Below are 19,574 nucleotides of genomic sequence, written 5' to 3'. Positions count from 1 at the left end.
TTGCTGGGTTGCATTTTTTTCCCCTCAGGTGTGTCCTGCTTTTTTTTTTTTGCCAAGGACTGATTATTGTAAGTCCTACAGAAGCCTCTAAAACTGAAGTCAAACTCCAATACTGTATGTACAGAATGTGACAGATAGAACCCCTGAACACTGTTTGTCACACACGGTACACACACGTGAGCTCATCACTCCTGTACTGGAGTACGGGCACTGCTACACTTCCTGTCAGGCTCTGAGTTGGTCTTTTACCTTCTGTTACTGTACCTGCATGGTGTGGCTCCACATTAATGAGCTGTTGTACCGATTCACTGGCCTTCATTAGCTCAGCTGATTATGATTATTATATGTTCCCATTATATGTTTGTCTACATTCTAGAGTCCCAAGCGACTCTAACCCAAAGTATTTTAAACACTATGTACTGTTTGTGTGGTCGCATTTTTCTGGAAGCTGAACATCAAAAACACATTTTATCTTCTTTCTTGCATTACTACACAGAAGAGAGTCTAAAGGGTACTGCAAATCCAGAAACTGTATATACCCTTTTCTTTGAAACGGTCATAAGGTCATTGGTAACCCTGAAATCCCCGTCCATTCAAAACTGAGGGGATAAAAAGATGAAAAATAGATTGTACTGTACTAAAACTGTAAATGACACAGTTTTAGATCCAACCGTCAGAGCTCTAGTAATATGCATGCATTTACATTCCAAATAAGGAGCATCTCTTTAATTATTTATTAGATGGTAAGTGGTCCACATTAAAAACTCTTTGCTCCTGTCTCAGGGGTTATTGATGGGAAAACAACCGACTGGAGCTGCTTGACGTTATGACTTCCTTCCTCTCACTTCTAATGGAAATTGTAAGAGACTCAAAGCAGTCACAGACAACAATTTTTATTACAATTAAGAAGGTTTCCTTGCAAATAAAAATGTTCAGAAAATAATAATGTTCATTGTTAGGTTTCTTCTTGGGAATTGCCAGTTCCTTACTGATTACATGATATTAAAAAATGTAGTACAGATAAAGAATGATAACACACACCACTTGAAGGAGCTGCAAAATAACTAGTTACAGTATGTGAACTTCAAGCATTGATGATGTTAAGCGTTATTACTGTATGTTTTATTTCCTGACAGCATTCTAAATTCCACGTCCCATCGCAATTCCAATCTATTTCCAAAATTAGATCAATAAGAACATTTTCCTGACGCTGATATGAACTTGTTACGCATGTCATGTAACTACTCTGAACCATGCCCCAAGGTAATTGTGTAATGTTTTACTCTTTAAGATAGCTCAGATCGAAAGATGGACAAATTATGGTCACTACACAACTGATGTGGCGATCGACACAGCTTTAATAACAAATGTGTCACAGCTGTGATATTAGAGTGTGTAGAGCTAGAAAAGAAGACAGGGCCAGACATGACAGAAGGACTGTGCTGAACAGATGCTTAAAAACCAAACAGTACCAGATCCTCAAGCCCCTTGTGCTTCTCCCCTTATAGAACCGTACACCATAGCCTTGGAAAGCAGATGTACTGTACAGTAGATAAGTCAAGAAACAGGTACAGGTTTATTCCTTGCTGAAAAGAGAAGAGAGAAAACACAACTGGTGAACCTCTCGCACCTGAAGAAGACTTCACAGCCGAAATGTTGTGTTTCTCTCTTCTCTTTTCAGCATGGAATAAACCTATACTTGTTCCCTTGCAGACTACGCATGCTGATGCAGCTCCCCACCTGAAGTAGATAGGTCAAGCTGATTAATAGTACATCCACACCATTTCTGCCAAATGCATCTCCCGGGTAACTATTTTCTAACCTTATCTGAAATCCTGGTATTCATGAGACTCATGTTATTGGAATAAGCACATTCACAAACCTCCAGGCAGTGAGTAAAAGACTGGTAATGCCTTTATGAGCTAACAGAGGGCTTTTACAAGAACGAATAATGCAAGAATGAGTAGATGCTAGTTACTTTGTCTAGGAATATAATGGAAAACAGGCCTTCGTGATCCTTCAACATAACAAGGCCGTGCTCCCCCCCTCCTGGTGACTCAGACCAGAGCTCTCCCCTCAGTGCCGACTGCTTTCACTCAATAGCCCATTGTTTCCCAATGTTTGTGTTTTTGGCTGACAGGTTTACTTGGAGGAATTGTTTTCTCCCTTTTGGGCACTAAAATTCACATTTACTGTTCAATAAGCTCAATCATCAGAAATGTTTCAAGTGTCACAGATTCACTGCAATCTGTGCCGTCGCACTGGAATACAGTTGGTTCAATTGCCCACAGATCTGATGTGTGTTTTGCACACGATCGGACACATATGTGCTGTAGATACGCAGAGGGTCTTCCCGATCCCTTCCATTCTGAGGCCAAAAGGCGGCCCCTTTTCCCTATTTAATTAGTTATTTCAGTCAAGCTGTTGGATGGATGAAACAGAGTCTTTGAAGAGCCTGAAACATGCACAGTAATTGATGACAGTCGTGCTTCATTGCTGCAATGACTTGCCTCAGAAACAAACGCCACAAGGATCTGATTTCATGGAATGTGGACAAAGGCATCGTTCAAAACAGATTGCATACGCAGATTTTGCCCACAGAGCCATGTGAGATACATATTGTATGGGTCTCACTTCTCTTGAAGTTATCCAATCACTGTACTGGATGTCACACACCTTCTGTAAAAACAGACAGTAGGTATAGCCTCAAGTATCATGTCACTTACTGTAAAAATTATATGCACTAGGCAAATACTGTACATACAGTATAAGCACTTTAAAATTGTCATCAAGGTTTTCAACAACAACAATTTAAAAACAAGCAATTCTGGCTGATTTTATCTTTTTGTTTTTCAGAAAATGGAAAACTAATACTTTGAGATGCCTAGAGAACACAACATTGAAAACCCATCACAGGAAGCCTACTGTAGCTGAACATGGAAGACATTCAGTAACAAGCCCAGTTCACTCTTTTTTCCCCATGTCCTTTTTTGCAGACCACAAGAACCTTAATTAATGTGTTAAAACCCTTGAGACAAATCACTACTTGGACAACTTTTATAAATGTACGGTTTATAACTTTTTACAGACACAAGAGTTAAAGATACAAGATAAAGAGATCTTGTAAGATAAAGATCTTGTAAAGATACAAAGAGTTAAAGATCTTAGGGTAAAAATAAAATCCTTCCTTCATTTTTCTAGAAATATAATTTATCAGTACCTACTGTAATATGCAGGATTTCTAATAAGTGAGGAAGAGCAAACCTTACCTTGCATTGTTGCTTGTGTTGGTTCTGAAAGCAATGGAATGAGCAGGAGGTAGATGAGGTAGACAAAGGAGAGCCCATTGTACCGGAACAGGCACGCTGAAAGAGAAACGCACACACACCTTAGTTCCACCTCTTCTCTTCCTATATAACTACAAAACGGAGCCTTCCCTTCTTAAGGCAAAGGTTGATTTCCAAAAATGTAAACAGCCATCAGGCAATTTAAACAAAAATTAACAGTCTGAATGGCCTCCCCTGAAGCTGTTGTGATTTCCTAAGCTAACAGTCTGCAGGCATTACGGCTTGTCTCAAGCCTGTAGCGACTGGTGAGTACCATGTTGCTCACTGAGTGAATAAATTCATAAATTCATCAATTAACTTGTTACAACTATATTCAAACCCCTTATGACCAAAAGACATACATTTTCATATATGCCCAAACTCTAATCCTAACTCTACACATAGCTCTAAACCAAATAAATATAACATGCTCTTTGAAAAATGAAAAGAACACTTAATTATCCGTTTCTGTCCCACTTTTGTAATAGCAGTCATACTGTAAATAGTTATGTATTTTGTTAGAACCAGCTACTGTATGTAGCCTTGTAGGTATTATGTAGGCCACACAAAAATCTAATTCAAAGAAAGATTGATCAAATGTTCTGATGAAACTAGAAAGTTTCAGTGGGTTCTGAGGAACTTTAAGGCAAACTAAGGCCTCTTTCACACTGACACTTTCCGGAAATTTTTCTGGTGCAATTATTGATACGTGTGTTGTACTGACAGGCCCAGCACCCTCTGGAAACTCAGACTGTCGAAAGCCATCAGCAACTTCGCAGAGACATTTTCCAGGACAAGCAAGACAAAATCATAAACAGGCAGTAAAACCTGTGCAACGGCCTTGTGTTTCACTCTCAAGAGCTTGAGGTGCTTGTGGCAGTGCTTGTGAAAAGGTGCAATATTACACTGCATATTTCTTCACACATTTTATCGCACTTTCCTGGTGATTGAGTCATGTAGAAAACAAAATTTATTTACTTTGTGTGTTTGACAGCTAAAATATTATTACATTAATACAAACTGTATTTGTGCAAATATATTAAATTGATATTGTCCAGTAAACATTAATGCTTACAGAGATTCTTTGATGCTCACGTACAGTACATAGTCAGACATCTAACAATGTAAAGTACAAATATTATATTAAGCACTATTTAGACTGTCACATTAAGCTTTGACCAGAGGAAATGTGTAAAAGGGACACAGTCTTGGTTTATTTAGTTTTTCCTTAACGTAGTTTAGCTGCTGAATTGGAAAAACGCCTTTTGGTCTTAGATATAAAAAGGTTTGGATCCATTTTAAGTGATATGTGTCAGTTTGAAACGTTTTAGAGGGGGAATTCATAAACAGCAATCCTGATAAAATGTTTTAAAGGTAGCGAGTGAATGAACCACACTTAACTTCAAACTTTGCTGCCCTAGATGAAGTAGAGCACACACCATTAGCAGTTAATGAAATATTTATCTTACATATGTTTCTTCACAGAACGTGCCACTTCTTCCAGTCAGATCATTCAGCCCTTCACTACAGTTCCGTGTTCACATCCCCTTTCATTCCTGAAATCCAAACCTCAAAATGTGGGCCAGCTGGTCAATCACGAATACAGTACGAGCACAACAGGCCACCTACAGTAATATCTGAAGGTAGAAGGCAGAGGGTCTTAAACACTACCAACTAAATCTTAGGCAGGTGAAGGTCCTCCTGCCTGAGACACAACCCTTTATTCCTCATAGAAGTTCCCCTTGTGCCATCTTGTGTTATTAGTATTTACCACCCTAATAACCTTCCCCTGCATCTGTGTTCCACATCTCCTGCTCTGGGCATCTATCCATTGCAATATAATGAAGTGTATAACTTACAGCTGATTACATTAGTCCAGCGGGACTGCTATGTGGCCACAATGACAGTAATCTAAGTTTCCCAACACTGCGAGGCTAAAGGCCATGGATTGTGTGGCAATTATTTATGAACCACCTGGCACGACTAATGAATGTCAGTCAATCACAGCTTTCATACCGTTTGCGGCAATGCTGACTAGCCACACGACATCTGTGAGACGAATGAGACGTCAAAACTGTGCGTGTGTGTGTGTGTGTGCGCGCGTGTTTGCTCAGAAGGGAATGTAGAGACCCCAGATAGCGCACGTGAAGTCCTATGGGCTCCTGTGCTTTAACACTAGCAGACAGGATCAAGGACTCTGTGGAAGAGAGTGTGAAGATGAGGAAGAAATGATTAGTGTAAATGATTAGTGTAAGAAAAAAAGTGATTTACAGCTGAATCACTCCGATAATTAGGTTATTCTGCTATTTAAAGAAGTTGGGGGGAAAACTGATGTAAATGGTTACGCCACGTTATGTGCACCGGGGTCTCTGTATAAAAGGGATGAGTTTGATTCATGTAATTGAGAGGAATTCTAATATTCTGGACTTCCTAAGATTGGCTGAAAGGGAAAAATGTGAAAGAAAAAAGTGGAAAGTGTGAAAAGGGGAAGAGAAATGAATGTAGCTCCGCTTCTGAAAATCTGTGTGAAGACCAGTGTCCTGTGTGGGCTTGTTTGAAAGTGGACCACTGGCATAACTTAGACTGTAGAGGAGTTCTGTTCACCAGATGTAATGATGTCAAAAGAACGCCTTGTGTACCACACCACAGCACTGATGTACACTGTCTAGTTTTCAAGGGCGTGACTTCACTTCGGTAAGATGCTCACTGTACTGGGCCTTGTCACACATGTGAGCAGGGGATTAGCACAAACTTGCACACCTTGTGACCATGAGCTGTGTGGATTGGGTGTCAGCATTACCCACAAGGTGTGCAAGTTTGTGCTCGACAGCTGTGGAACTCGCTCGCACCACACACTTCAGGTCATCATGGCCTAATCTCCTGCTCACATGGGTGACAAGGCCCAGTACAGCAAGCATCTTACCGAAGTGAAGTCATGCCATTGAAAACTAGACAGCGTACATCAGTGCTGTGGTTTAGACTATGCTCTTTTGACGGGACACAGTTGCTAGTGTCCAGGATGTCTTTGCAACTGTGATCTAATACTATTACATACCTGTTACATATACAGCCCCAAGGGTAACCATATTGACACAAAAATGCTATATAATGAAATGTTATTTTAAGGAGAACATTCTTGATTTTTACTATTTACATAAAACTGTGATTCATACATACTTCTGGTATAGAAGTGTTTGGATTAATAGCCTTGTCTAGCAGCAGCCAGCTTTTAACAGCACACTGTACTATCTTCCCAAACTATTTTCTCCATTTCTGAGGAGATGTGTTTTTGAACGCAAAACCCACCCCGTCAATCCTGTTCAGTTCCTGTCAGGAAGCTGCAGGTGAGAAGCTCAGCACAGCACAAGGCTCCTGTTATGTCCTGTTAAGTTTTTGTGCTTCAAGTCAATTTTTAAGGTGTTCAGACACACTGAGGAAAATATTTTTACACAGAAATAAAATCAATTAGTCAACAACATTCCACAGCTACATCATGAATAAATTTATAGATCACCTGTACAGTGTATATCCCATAAGGTAGACATTGTCTCCTTAATAGACTGTTTATGGTACCACATACTGAAGGACATATGTGGTCACAGTATGTTACTGCTTTATGGTGTCAGGCTTGTCTAGTGTGGTCACTGAGATTTTGCATTGTTTTGTCATGTTTGCGGTTACTGACACACAACTGTGAGATGGTTATGACATGCAGTACTGTACGGTTTAATGCATTTTATTCACATGATGTTGGCAGCCTAACAATCGTTGATTGTTGACTTTATTTTTAATTCAGTACCAGTCCTCCCAATCACAGAGAAAAAGAGGGTTAATTTGCACATTTTTCACATTACCATTTGTTTCAAGCACTGAATGTCAATGTTCATTGGCAATTTTTTACCCTTGAGCTGTAACAATTGAATTGCTACATACTATTACAGTAGTAAGATAGCAAACCAACATCGCAACTGCTACCGCTTCACAAGCGTAGATGATATTTCAATGGTTCTGAATGAAAAACAAAGCGTGACTCAAAATGTTGACTGAACAATCTTTGGATAGAATGACTTACACATTTTCTTTGAATTAAAATATTTTTTACAATTGTTTTTGGGTGAACCAGTTCTTTATAGGAACATAAGGTACAGTACGGTAGGATTTGTTACAATTAATACTGTACAGTGCATACAGTTAATTTATATTTGCGTGTGTGTATTATGTAAGTATATCTTGACTCTTTGGTAAACTGCAGTACTTGTATCAGTGCTTCCCTCTTACAGCTTGTAGATCAGATTCCTGATATGAAGTCAAACCACATGGATTAAGGATACAGTACATTACTTAACACAGAGCTGCCTTTAAATTCTACCTTTAAGTTCTATATATCTATAATGTCCATCTTGCAAGACAGGGGTGCCAGCTACTGCTTTGAAGCACACATCATAAGAAATACAGTGTACAGTGTATATTACATATTGCATATTACAAAACTTGAGATTCAAAGACATAAAATTCCCCCAAAAAGAAAAAAACAGAGAATACATTTCAAAACGCTGCAGTATTTTAAATTATTTTAAATTAAACTTCATCCCAACTTAGACTTTTTTAATGGTAAAGTCAGTGTAAAATAAGGAGTAAACACGTGTCTTAGTACAAATATCATCCTGGTTTCTGCAGGAAAAATTCAATGGATCAGAGAATTGCTCATAGGGAACAACTTCACGGACAGAGTGATACTCTGCCAAAAAAAAAACAACCAATTTCTCAGAATCCAAAGCAGCAGAAACCAAGTGAATGAGATTTTTGCCAGAGAGACATCTGGGCTAAGAGATATCATTCACCCATGAAAAAAGTTTACTCGGAATAACATCAACCAACAATAATGGTTGTGAAGTAATAGGCAAATTAAAAGGTTTAGTGATGTTCTAAATTACAGTAATTTGGCTGAACCTGCTTGGCTGAGGACTAACCTCCTGGCCAGGGGACGAGGAGGCTGGGACCCCCTGTGGGGTGAGGGGTGACCCAGGGGCAGCTGCAGAGGGGGAGATGGGGTGCAGGTGGGATGCAAAAAGATGCACGTGATGGCGAGATGGGGATTATGTAGACACACCTGAAGAAGGCTCCGCCACCTCTTTTTTACCTTTCAGCACAGAATAAACCTTTACCTACTGCTCTAAAGTACAGTACTTAAAATATTCAGGTGAGAAAACACCTGGACCGATTACAACATGACTGACAGCTGAGGATGACTGAGCTTGGCTGTTGTCATCCCTCCCGGACTTTCATGGGAAATTCCATAACATATCGCAGAAATAAAAGCAGAACAGGTTAAACGTACGAACGAGGCACCACAAATGCTTTGGGAGTCATTGTTTGTGCTGTCTGCAGGGGGCCCGATGTCATGAAGCTCAATGGGCTGGATAAGGCAGGTCTTTCCCGGGAAAAAGAAGGTGCAACAGCTATTCTTTACCTCTACACTGCTGCGCCATAGAAGGGTGGCGGAGAACTTTATGCAAGCATCCTTTGCCCCTTCCATAATTAGAGGGAGAAAAGCTGAGTATAGTATACTTATGAGGCATTGCTTCAAAATCTCTTGTATGTGAAAAATATTTTTTGTGTATTTGAAGCATACATTAAAGTCTCAGAGAAATCCTGTAAATATGACTTCTACACATCTTGCAATTACTGAATTATTTACCGAAAAACAGTTCTAAAAAAGAGTTGCAATGAAATGCTTATGCAAATAATAAACAATAAATAATGTTTTCAAAACCTTTGCATTCTGAGGGGTGATTTTAAACTATTTATGAATGGACACATAACCCTGTTATTCCCAAGGTGATGCCCACTTGCTCTTCCTGAAAGCAACATCAAACATGACATGATTTCCATTGAGTGCTCAAGAAAATATTAAATATTAGCGAAGGAAAAAAAAAACCTTATTACTGTCCATCTAGTTATGTGTACACACTGGACTTGTCTTACTATTTACTGAGAATGTATTTTCTCGAAATGGCTGCGTAATAAAATTGGTTGCAGCTGCACTAACAGCAGTGTGGAGCACCGGTCAGAGATCTGCACAGGTACCTGGATGATCTTTGGCTCCAGTCCCGTGCTGCACCCTGGAGCAAGGTTCTTTGCCTGAATTACCCCAGTATAATACCCAGCTGCATAAACAGATGTGAATGTAAAGAACAAACTCATGGCCCAGTCCTCCTACAGTATGTGCTGTACCGCGTGCAGGAAAGACAGGAATGCACTTTGAGTGCGACTTGTTGACAAACACAGGACAACACTTTAGACAAACTCTAGCAACTGAAAATGGCACCTACTGACAATTTATAGACACTGCAGAACTAAAAGTGCAGTGACAGTAAACATGCATTGATGCACATTAACTCTGAGGTTTAAACTTGATGTAAATGATAGGGGGTTTTTAGGTCCAAGGTCTGTGTACTGTAGTTGTGAAATTAATTGACTTAATCTACGGTAAGTCTGCAATACCTATACTCTGCACATCATAACGACAAGAGTATTTTTTCCTGGCCCCTACATTTTTCAGTGGCTACTCCAGTAAGTTTTAAAGTGTAGGAAGGAACCTTATGAATTGTGGGAGACTTTGATCTCCAAATTACTAAAGTAATCTGTTAAAAGCAATCTGCAATTAACTTAATCAAATACACAAGAAGATAACTTGAAAACTGAAAAATACTGTAACTACACTGTGTTTTAACAAGGTCAATTTAATTTTAGAACGTTACACACCACAGATGTTTATATTGCATTTATGTAAACAAGGACTTACTCTGTAAAATCTGAAACGCCTAACAAAAAACATTTTGATGCACTGATTTAAACACAATCTGTATGTATATACTGTATAGTTACAGTTGTTTTAGTGTTTAGAAGGAAGTAGGAGAAAAAAGTTTACAGATTTTCGGGGAGATACTCCGCCGCCAACCCAAACAATACTGTGCACCACCAGCTGTATGTAATTTGTCCCATGTATAAACAGCCAATGACAAGCCAGGTTTCAGCAGTAATAAAAACCTAGCCTGTGGCCACTTCAATGTAAAATTGCTCAAAGATATACTTAACTAAATGAGGCTTATCTTTTTTTTTTATCAGTGTCAACAGGCCAATTCTTGAGAGCTTGACCCGCAGCGAATATTTCCTGGAGAGCTGGTCATGGGGTAAAGAAACGCGTGCAAACTCCCTCTGTTGTTCTTCAGCTCTTGGCAAGTCTTTCCAGGGATTTTTACAGCTCTGTTGGTTTTTCATGAGGGGGCCACACTGAAAGCGGACTGCTGATTGTTCAGTCACAAAGCATTTATACTGAATGCTTTGGAGACTGATTGATAGCAGAGGAAAGTCCGATTTTCCGGGACAGATTGCTCAAAGTCAATGCTTCTTTTCTTCAGCTCACCTAATTAGAAGTTACAATTCCGTCTCCTTACCACACTGGAAACCGAATGCTATTTTAATTGACATTGACAGCTTCTGTACAGTCTGGCTATGGTTTCTTCTCACGCTAAGAACCTCATTCATCCAAAAATCCTTGATCTTTGACTTCTGTAGGAAGGGACTTTACCTCTGCTGTCTCAAGTTGTTATTTTTAATAAAACAAATCAGAACTGGGATTGATTGATTGATTGTAAAAGGATATGTTAATTCATAATGATGCGTTTCATTCATGTTGAGTGAGAGGAGAATAATGTGTTAATTCTAGCTTTTCTCTTTATGGTGGATTAGCTGCAAAACAAATGGACAAAGTATTTTAATATCTTCCTTTACGCTATCCTTATCAATAACTAGACATTATTTGTAGCAAATTGAGGAATAATCGGTTTTCTTTCTTTTTTCCCTAATCTCTTTAGATTAAAATTGTGACCATTTGTTTGTTTTCCTCATTATGAGATGTCAAAAGGAACCAGTCAGCCAAGCAGACTCCAGTAGCAAGCAGTAATAAACTCTGCCAACACTTAACAAAGCAGAAGAACTCAAACCGCTTCTCTACATTAAGTAACACCTTTTGCTTATCATCAGTGCATAAAACTCGGCTACTTGTTTGTATCCTTTTTCAACTTTCCTCACAGGCTATTTGATCCTCAAGTAAAGTTTCCTGACAGGTGACTCCTGGTGATCTGCTTTTCTTTTTGATTTCTAGGCAGTCAGCTTCTGACCGGTGGCCCTCTTGAACAAGCCTGTGGTTAGAAGCACATAAGAAAAGAAGCAAGGGGAGACTGTCCAGACCATCAAGCCTGTTTGGAAGATAGTAGTTATTTGACCCAAGGATCTCATTCAGCCATTTCTTGAATGTAGGCAGAGTATTGGCTTCAATAGCACTGCTGGCTAACTTGTTCCATATACCACAACCTCCTGTTCTGGGATTTAAATGCTCTTCCATGTAGCCTCCCACTTGTGTTCTGTAGATTTTGTTTCATTGTTTATTCTGAAGAAGTTGGAGGGCATTTTCTTGACCTGTGGCACTGTTTGTGAACATGGAACATTACCGTGCATGATGGATTTCTTGGTTTAAAGTCCATCAAAATGATTCTTTGATTGAGAGCTGAGCAATGCTGGTTCTGACTAATATGAAGCTTGAACAGTCAACTTAGAATAATATTTTCAGTGCATTAGGTGTTAAACGTGATTTCATTTACAACAGAATAATATTTTCATATGATCTTTTCTCATTATTTTTCTGCCAAATTATAATGAAGGGGTTTCTGTGGATGTTTTATATGGCAGAGTGGTGTATGTCTGGCAGCACAATATAAAATTAAACATAAATTAACATTCATACATGTGTATGAATTACTGCTGGCACAACAGTGAAGTTAAAATTTCTTGGGTAGGCCATTCCACGAGCAACGATTCCAGTACTGATCATTTAAAACTCCGCAGTTAACATCGCATGTGACTATTAACAAAAACGAATATGCAAATATGTAAGAGAACACTCAAGGTTTAAATAAATGTAACTGCTTCAGATGTCTCAAAATCAGGAAGTCAACTATATAAACTCTTGATAATATATAGAGCTAGCTGATAAATAAAAACAATGGAAACAGATGAACAAATGAGGAACACCAAGTACTCTATATTGAAACCAAGGCCGTCCCCACAGATATGGCTCATACATCACATTCATTATGCATGCTTAGGGTCCCATACCTGTATTAAAATGCAGCACAGGCCTGATTGTCTATAACTAAAGAAAAAGTAAAGGCTTATCCCATGTTGAAAAGAGAAGAAGGAAACAGAATGTTTTGGCTATGGAGCCTTCTTCAGGTGTGTGTGCCTATAATTATGCCTATCATGGCTGAATGAAGAGAGATCAACTTTGAAATGGGGTGGATTTGGGGGGCACGTTAAGCAGCATACTCCAGGTGATATCTGTGCATACTGTTGAAGTGCAAAGCAAGGCAGGTGAGCAACTGCAGGTCGTTTGAAACCAAATTTCATCTTGGGGTGTGAGCAGCCAGTTTCATCACAAAAAGGTCCATCAGGAACTGCACAGAGCAGGGAGACACAGTGCAGTGCACAACCTGCTAATCACACCAGCAGTGCCTCTGTCATAGTCCAGTTGTGCAAAGAGAACAGGCAATGAACTGCCTAGCAGTGGGGAAATGTGATCTGGTCAGACGAATCATCGACAAACGGACAGTGCTGCCAACCTTCAGCTCTACAGACCTAAGTGCTTGGCTCCAACCCTGAAGTGTTCTGGTGCTTCTGTAATGTTGTAGAGTGTGTTTTGCTGCCACGGCCTGGGTGAGCTCATTCCCTTAGAAGTCAAGGTGAATGCTAATCACTACTTAATGGTCCTGAGTGATCATCTTCACCCCATGTTGCAGCATGTCTTTCCTGCTTCCAGGATGACAGTGCTCCTGAGCCAAATACTGATATTCAGTCACTAGATCTAAACCCAGTCAAGCCATGGACTCCTCAGACTGTTTTTCATCTCCATCAATGAGGTGAGGGTTAATAGACTTTTTCAGGAAGAAAAGTTCACCATTTGGATTTGCTGGAATATGTAGTTCTTCATCTCCAACTCTGTGTTCCAATAATTATTTGCAATTGAATCATAAATGGTACTGTATTTGCAGGTTTTCCTGCTAGGATTTTGACAAAATGAGCTATTTCTCACTGCAGAAGCCGGACTAAATAGATGATTGCTGTAATGTGTGTGCATTAACTTTATGTTTGCTCCATTTAAAAAAAACACCAGAAGTACTTTTGAATTAAGCTCAAAAAAGCATCTGGAACTTGTTACACCATGTGGCCGGGTGCCTAAAGCATAATACCTATCAGTGCTTCAGTGCAGAATTGCCTCCTACTTGTCTAATCACAGAACTGACACCCAGCAAACCGACCAGGAAACTTCCCAATAATGGCAACTTTTGTTTATCTGTGCTATTACTGGTAGCTGATAACTTTTGTATTACCCAAGATGTAATATAAAAAATTTTATATTAAGATTTTTTTACTTAACTCCAAATTTCCTGAGGTAATCTGTAAGACTCGACCTTCCTTTCAGGTGCAGTGTGCGTCAGGGAAATGTACCTAACACACTGACTGAAGTAAGACTTAAAATCATCGGTATCCATACATTTGTGATTTCTGACAAAATGGTTTGTTTAATATTAACATAATTCCTCATATGAGGTTATACTGTACTTACAGTATGTTTCATATCATTCCACATTTACAAACAAGATACAAAATAATACACCATACAAGAATGAACTTAACACTAATGGCTCAAAAACCATCATCTCCAGGAACTGAGACTATGGGACTCTGAAGAAAAACATAAGGAAAACAAAACAAATTCACCCAAGGGAGGATTGAAAACCCTCTCAATTTTAATAATCCAGAGAGAGCATCTTAAAAAGATGGTATTTCAATACAAGCCCAAGGTCGTCGAATCCAGCAAGAGATTTAGTGTTTCTTTATTCCAATTAATCTGCACAAACAAGTGAACCTGAGCTCAAGCAGAAACTCCCAGGGCTCTAGTTAAATAACAGGCTGCCCATTTTGATTCACTCTTTGACAGACCATAATAAATAATATTTCTAACGTACAGTAGCTAAATTTACTTAAAAACTCGAACTCCTACATTTACACCCCTAAGTCCTGTTTTTTATGTTTGTATGTAGTTCTTAGTCTACTAATACTGTACATATAACTAAATGCGTTTTTTCTTTTTGATTCAGAAATATGAAAAATTACCAGAGCAGTATTTAACCTATTTTGGTAATTTCTGTGATAGAATATATCTTTAGGTGAAACTTGATATATTTTTCAAAATGTGAAGAGCCTATCTAATTTATCTTGATCAAATTTATACATACTGTAGATATTCCTCATTGTATGTAGATTATCTCAGTAATGATAAATACATATTTAATATCAGCACTGTGAGACCCATACATTCCATGACTGAAATAACTACTCTTTACTCTACTCTGCTGCTTTTAGTATGAGCTGGTGTGAAGTGTGAAACTGTCAAATACAGCTTTTTTCAATTAGAATACAGTAACCCATAACTGTATGTCTTATTCCTAGAGAAATATTTTTGGCTAAAATGACATGAGTAAGTAATCAGTATGAAAATGAAAGAATTAAAAAAAAACAGTCTAGCTGTTCATGGAATAGTTCACAAAAGTCGCTGTTCTTGCCTCAAAAAATAAATTGATTTTTTTTTTATCTAAGCATAAATCATCTGTCAGAAATGGTTGATTTTCCTAACATTCCAGAAACTACCACTAAATTCTATGAAGACATCTAACACACCTGTGTTTAAACAAGCACAGAAAATCCCAGTTCTATCTGATAGGCCCTCAGGCAGAGAGCTGATTTTGTACATACAGATCTTCGATATATCATCCACATAACAAGCAGACATACAATACTCAGCAGCGTACTTTACAAGTATCATCAATTAATATAGGCAAGTAAGAATGGAAGTTATTATTTTTACTATTTTTTACTATTTTTTTAGGATTCTTCTGATCTGAATTTAGAATTTAGAATTTTTTAGAATGTTTAGAAGGTATCTGCAGTAGCACTAGTGCAGCTGAAATTACACTGAGCATGGCTTTGAAACCCTCCCAAGGACGTTGGAAGACCTCCTTAACAAAGAACATTTTTTGCCCATTTGTTTTACTCAAATAAGACTTTCTACTTTCGGTGCTGTATATATTCAGGTTTCACGTTCACAGAAGTCTGACTGCAGCAGTGAAACAGACCCACCGCGCCGATTCTGCTTGTTTAAACAGGCTTTTTTTAAAGAACTTGAAACGACCGACTGAGCAAAAAACAAATCCCAAGAATGAAAGTTTCGAAACAAAATATTCTCCACGCTGAAACAATCCAGACTCCTTTGTTATTATGTCCTTCACCACATAAGCCATAATATATTCGCAAGTCCTTGGGTAGCGATACAATGATGCTCAGACCTAAGGTTGGAATGGAAATACCACGTACTGGCTATGTGTACTATAGTAGACACACAATTTAAAACAGGATTTTAACACGGGCAATTTCTTGTTTTGCTCATGCTGCTGTCCTGTAACCTGTCCCGTCACCCAGTCAATGATTTACTCAGACCTCAGATGGAAGCACACAACACCTGAATCAGTTTCCTGCACCTTTCTCAACTGGTCTTCAAGTGCTGGTGCCACTCTGGGGCACAGGTGGGGGGTACGGTCACTCTGCATCGGGCAGACAATGCCACCTTGAATGTCCGACATGTAGAATACCCCCTTTATTTTTATTTTTTTGCTTTTCTTTAAGTATATTTAGCAGCCCTCAAAGAAACTATCTTGACTTGAGGGAGAACAAATTCCTGTCCACAAAAAAAGAGAGGAACCCCAAACCTCTAATTTGTTTCTCATTCCATTTAGTCACCTTGATGGTTTTTCCATTCACTGGTAAATATTGAGTTCCTTCATTATGCATTGTTTCCAGGAGAGGCCACTGGTGATGACCAATGTTTTTTCACATTTAACCTTTTTTGATTCTGAGAGGAAAATAACATTACAACACACAAATCAACAGCTCCTAAAAGTTTCTTTTAAGTCTTAAAAACTCTAAGGTAACTTGTATTTGAATATGAAATACAACAGTACTTTGTCTGCCAGATTGTTGTGAAATTCTACAATTGTCTGCATTGTCTACATCTCTCTGCTGACACTTGCACAGAACAGGGTTTGTGGTTTGAAGACAGGCTCAGTTTTTATCATAAATCTTTGCAAGAAGAAAGACGTTAAATTTATTTTAAATAAAATGTAGACACAGAAACAGCATTAAAGTAGACATTGATGGCATTATTATACATTATACTGTACCACAAATGTTTTTTTAAGAATGTAAAGTATCTGTGATAAAAAAAAGTTCTATAGCAGAGCTTCAACAAACATCATTAAAATTAAACTGTTGTCCTCAACAAAAAGCAGGGTAATTCATTTGTGCTGAAATTTTATTTTAAACAAATCAACAGATTAATGGGTGTCTCTTAATGGAGTGTGTCCATGCGTGCCCAGTAATGGACTGGCATCCTGTCCACGATGTAGCCCTGTCTTGCACGATTGGCAACTCCGCGTTGCCAAGATCCTTAAATACAGCGAGTTATTTTCTATTAATGGATGGATATAAAGGCTTGTTTAATGTCCAGATTTATTTGCAGAGGGAAACTAATTTGCCCTGTGTGGACAATACAGCTCGTCCTCACAGCCAATGTCCAAATATACAGTAATAGCTTCTAGCTTTCTAGCCATTTCTGCTTGTGCACAGGTGCACTTCCATAAATCAATATTGAAATATCACGGGGAACGAACTGCTTATGCTCTTATGTTCTGCAAAACTGAGGAACGATTGTGGATTGAATGGATCACCTGTAACCTTTTATAACGGCTTTCTCAGGTGATTGTTTATTGTATTGTCTGTCAGCAAGTGTCTAAGTCTTACTTGACACTATTTTAAATTAATAAAGTAGGGAATACTATGATGTTTCGTTTCTTTAGATGACAAATTATAAAGTCTTTTCTTAATTTTGCTTTCCTATGTCCACAGCAAATGTACAAGACCCACAGGCGTGGGCTCGTGTGGTTTCTTGTTTCTTTGTCTTCTTTTTTGATAACAATTAAGTGGCAATTAATCAAGAAGAGAAAAACTACCACAGCGTCAAACTGCTTACTCAGAAACTTGAAGTCAATGGGAAACGAGCCGATATTTTTTTCCAGATTAGATAACCTGTTATTATGATTACTCCACAAAAAACATACATCTCTGTGCCATACTGGTGGCCACAAAAGAGGTTATTTTTGGACGTAGTTCAAACTGCATATTCTGAAACTTGATTTATTGAAAAATACACAAACATTTGACTGGTGTGTGACCATCGAACGGTGTGTGACATTACTTGGCCTGAGTCACTTCCGACAGCCTGGAATGAATAGACCGCATACAATTTTGGCACGATCTCGCCCAGTCCTGCCTGTGCTGTGGCATCATGCTTCAAGGCCTACATTGTTCGTGGGACGCCTGCAGTGAGCCCTTTGTTTCAATTAGAAACTGAACTGCTCAATAGGATAATGGCTCTGGCAACCAGATGAATGACTCTGACCTTTGCTTATGAGTCAGAAACTTAGTATTTTGGCCTGAAATAAAAATAAGCTGGAGTCATACTGAAACAACAGACCACTGACCACTTGTTCTAATGCATTTGGCAGGAACTAAAGCTCCAGAATGTCTTCGCTCATGAAACGATCTTTTGTTTCTTCAGCAGTGCAACATTCTGCAAATCTCCTGGCTTCTATTCAACCACCAAAACAAACACTTTCAGATTTGTAGCACCATCTCCTACTGAAAGATATGTTAGCAAAAAGGATTTCTGAATCCTTACTTCACCTCTACGGTCCCAGATTATTTCTGTTCAGATTAATTATTTTGTAGCGTAAGCGTAGGAAAAGACGTTAAGTTAAACACATGAAGTGTTTGAAAATACACATCTAAAGTGTCTCATGAAATAAGGTAGTCTCATCTAGGACAAGAATGTAATCACAAGTCACTGAAGTGAATGCCACTCCTCATTGAGAAAGGGGATAGTGTTAAAATAAACACTCCTTTCAGAAGAAAAAATTAATTTTAGATGACAAATGATTGCTCTGTAGCAGATTAATATCTTGAAGTTCTAAGTAAGATGAATTGGTACGTATACTAAGCTATCACACTAGCACTGTGGTTCAACGATATTTTTAATAAAGAAATTATATTTCTAAGAAACTATTGGACTATATTTCTAAAAATTATTGGACTTAAAAAAAAACTGCTGCATGCGTGCTGCTGCTGCGCAAGTGATTCTTGCCGATACCGTAGTATATTAAGACCCGTTCTGATCAGAGGATCCAAAAGCATCTTATTAATCCATTAAAAGTGTGCAGTGAATTTAAGGGTACACATAAAGTGCAACTGTATAAGCTCTTCGTCGCTGGTACCAGACTACCTACCTTATCCCAGCCCTAACACAGCTCCCCCTAGGATAATTACAGACTTCTGGGACACACACAGGTAACTTCATCTGTTATTTTTCTCTGCCCTGTTTACACTTCAGCTGCCAACCTTATAGCTGTCTGCAACTCAGCTCCATGCCAGAACTCACTCTGTGTACCTTGTGGCTCTAGAAAATGGCTAAAACTACACTCCCTCCTTCCGGGCACAACCTCGTCTGCCCTGGATCATTAACTCTTACCTAACCCGGCACTGCGCTGACATTTTCAATAGCAATGATTTCTTCCTGACAATTCCTACAGACGCAAATCTGGCCAGTATGGATTCTTCGCATTTACTCCTGTTTACAATAGCTGGGTACAGGGCAAGCTAATACAGTGTGTGACAATCTTGGTTTAAAATGTAAAAGAGATTAATTGAGAGAGCTGAAAGGTTTAACAGCAAAAAGGAATATTCTTTGTCACCAGGCGTGGGCCCCGGGCTGTGTTGCTGCGATCAACAACGAGCTGCAGAGGAGCAGGTGGAGTTTGACCCCATGTTTAAAAGCAAGAAGAAAAAGCTTGCTGCAGTCTGCGTTGAGGCTTCTTCAAGTGGGGTGCATCCGCAACAAACCTACAGAGCCCTGTCGTCGCATTTCAAAGGGGAATTAACCTCTGCGTGTTCCTTTCTAACTCAGGTGCTGGTGCTGCGCCCCTGCCCTACGCCCTTCTCGTGAAGTATCTCAGGTCCAAG

The 19,574-nt window shown here is 38.9% G+C and overlaps 1 protein-coding gene across 4 annotated transcripts in view; it reads right to left on the bottom strand.

Moving 5' to 3' along the window:
• Positions 1–19,574, bottom strand: part of piezo2b (piezo-type mechanosensitive ion channel component 2b) — a 199,198-nt gene that overhangs the window by 157,027 nt on the left and 22,597 nt on the right. For all 4 annotated transcript variants that reach the window (XM_088642072.1, XM_088642069.1, XM_088642071.1 and 1 more), the window contains exon 2: positions 3,270–3,365. In XM_088642072.1, the coding sequence (XP_088498198.1) occupies positions 3,270–3,365 (96 nt within the window). The remainder of the gene's footprint in view (positions 1–3,269; positions 3,366–19,574) is intronic.

Source organism: Lepisosteus platostomus, chromosome 8, assembly GCF_059453375.1.
Source record: "Lepisosteus platostomus isolate fLepPlt1 chromosome 8, fLepPlt1.hap1, whole genome shotgun sequence".
Taxonomy (NCBI): domain Eukaryota; kingdom Metazoa; phylum Chordata; class Actinopteri; order Semionotiformes; family Lepisosteidae; genus Lepisosteus; species Lepisosteus platostomus.
The sequence above is the reverse complement of the archived record's forward strand: the minus strand, read 5'-3'. Positions and strand labels throughout refer to the sequence as shown.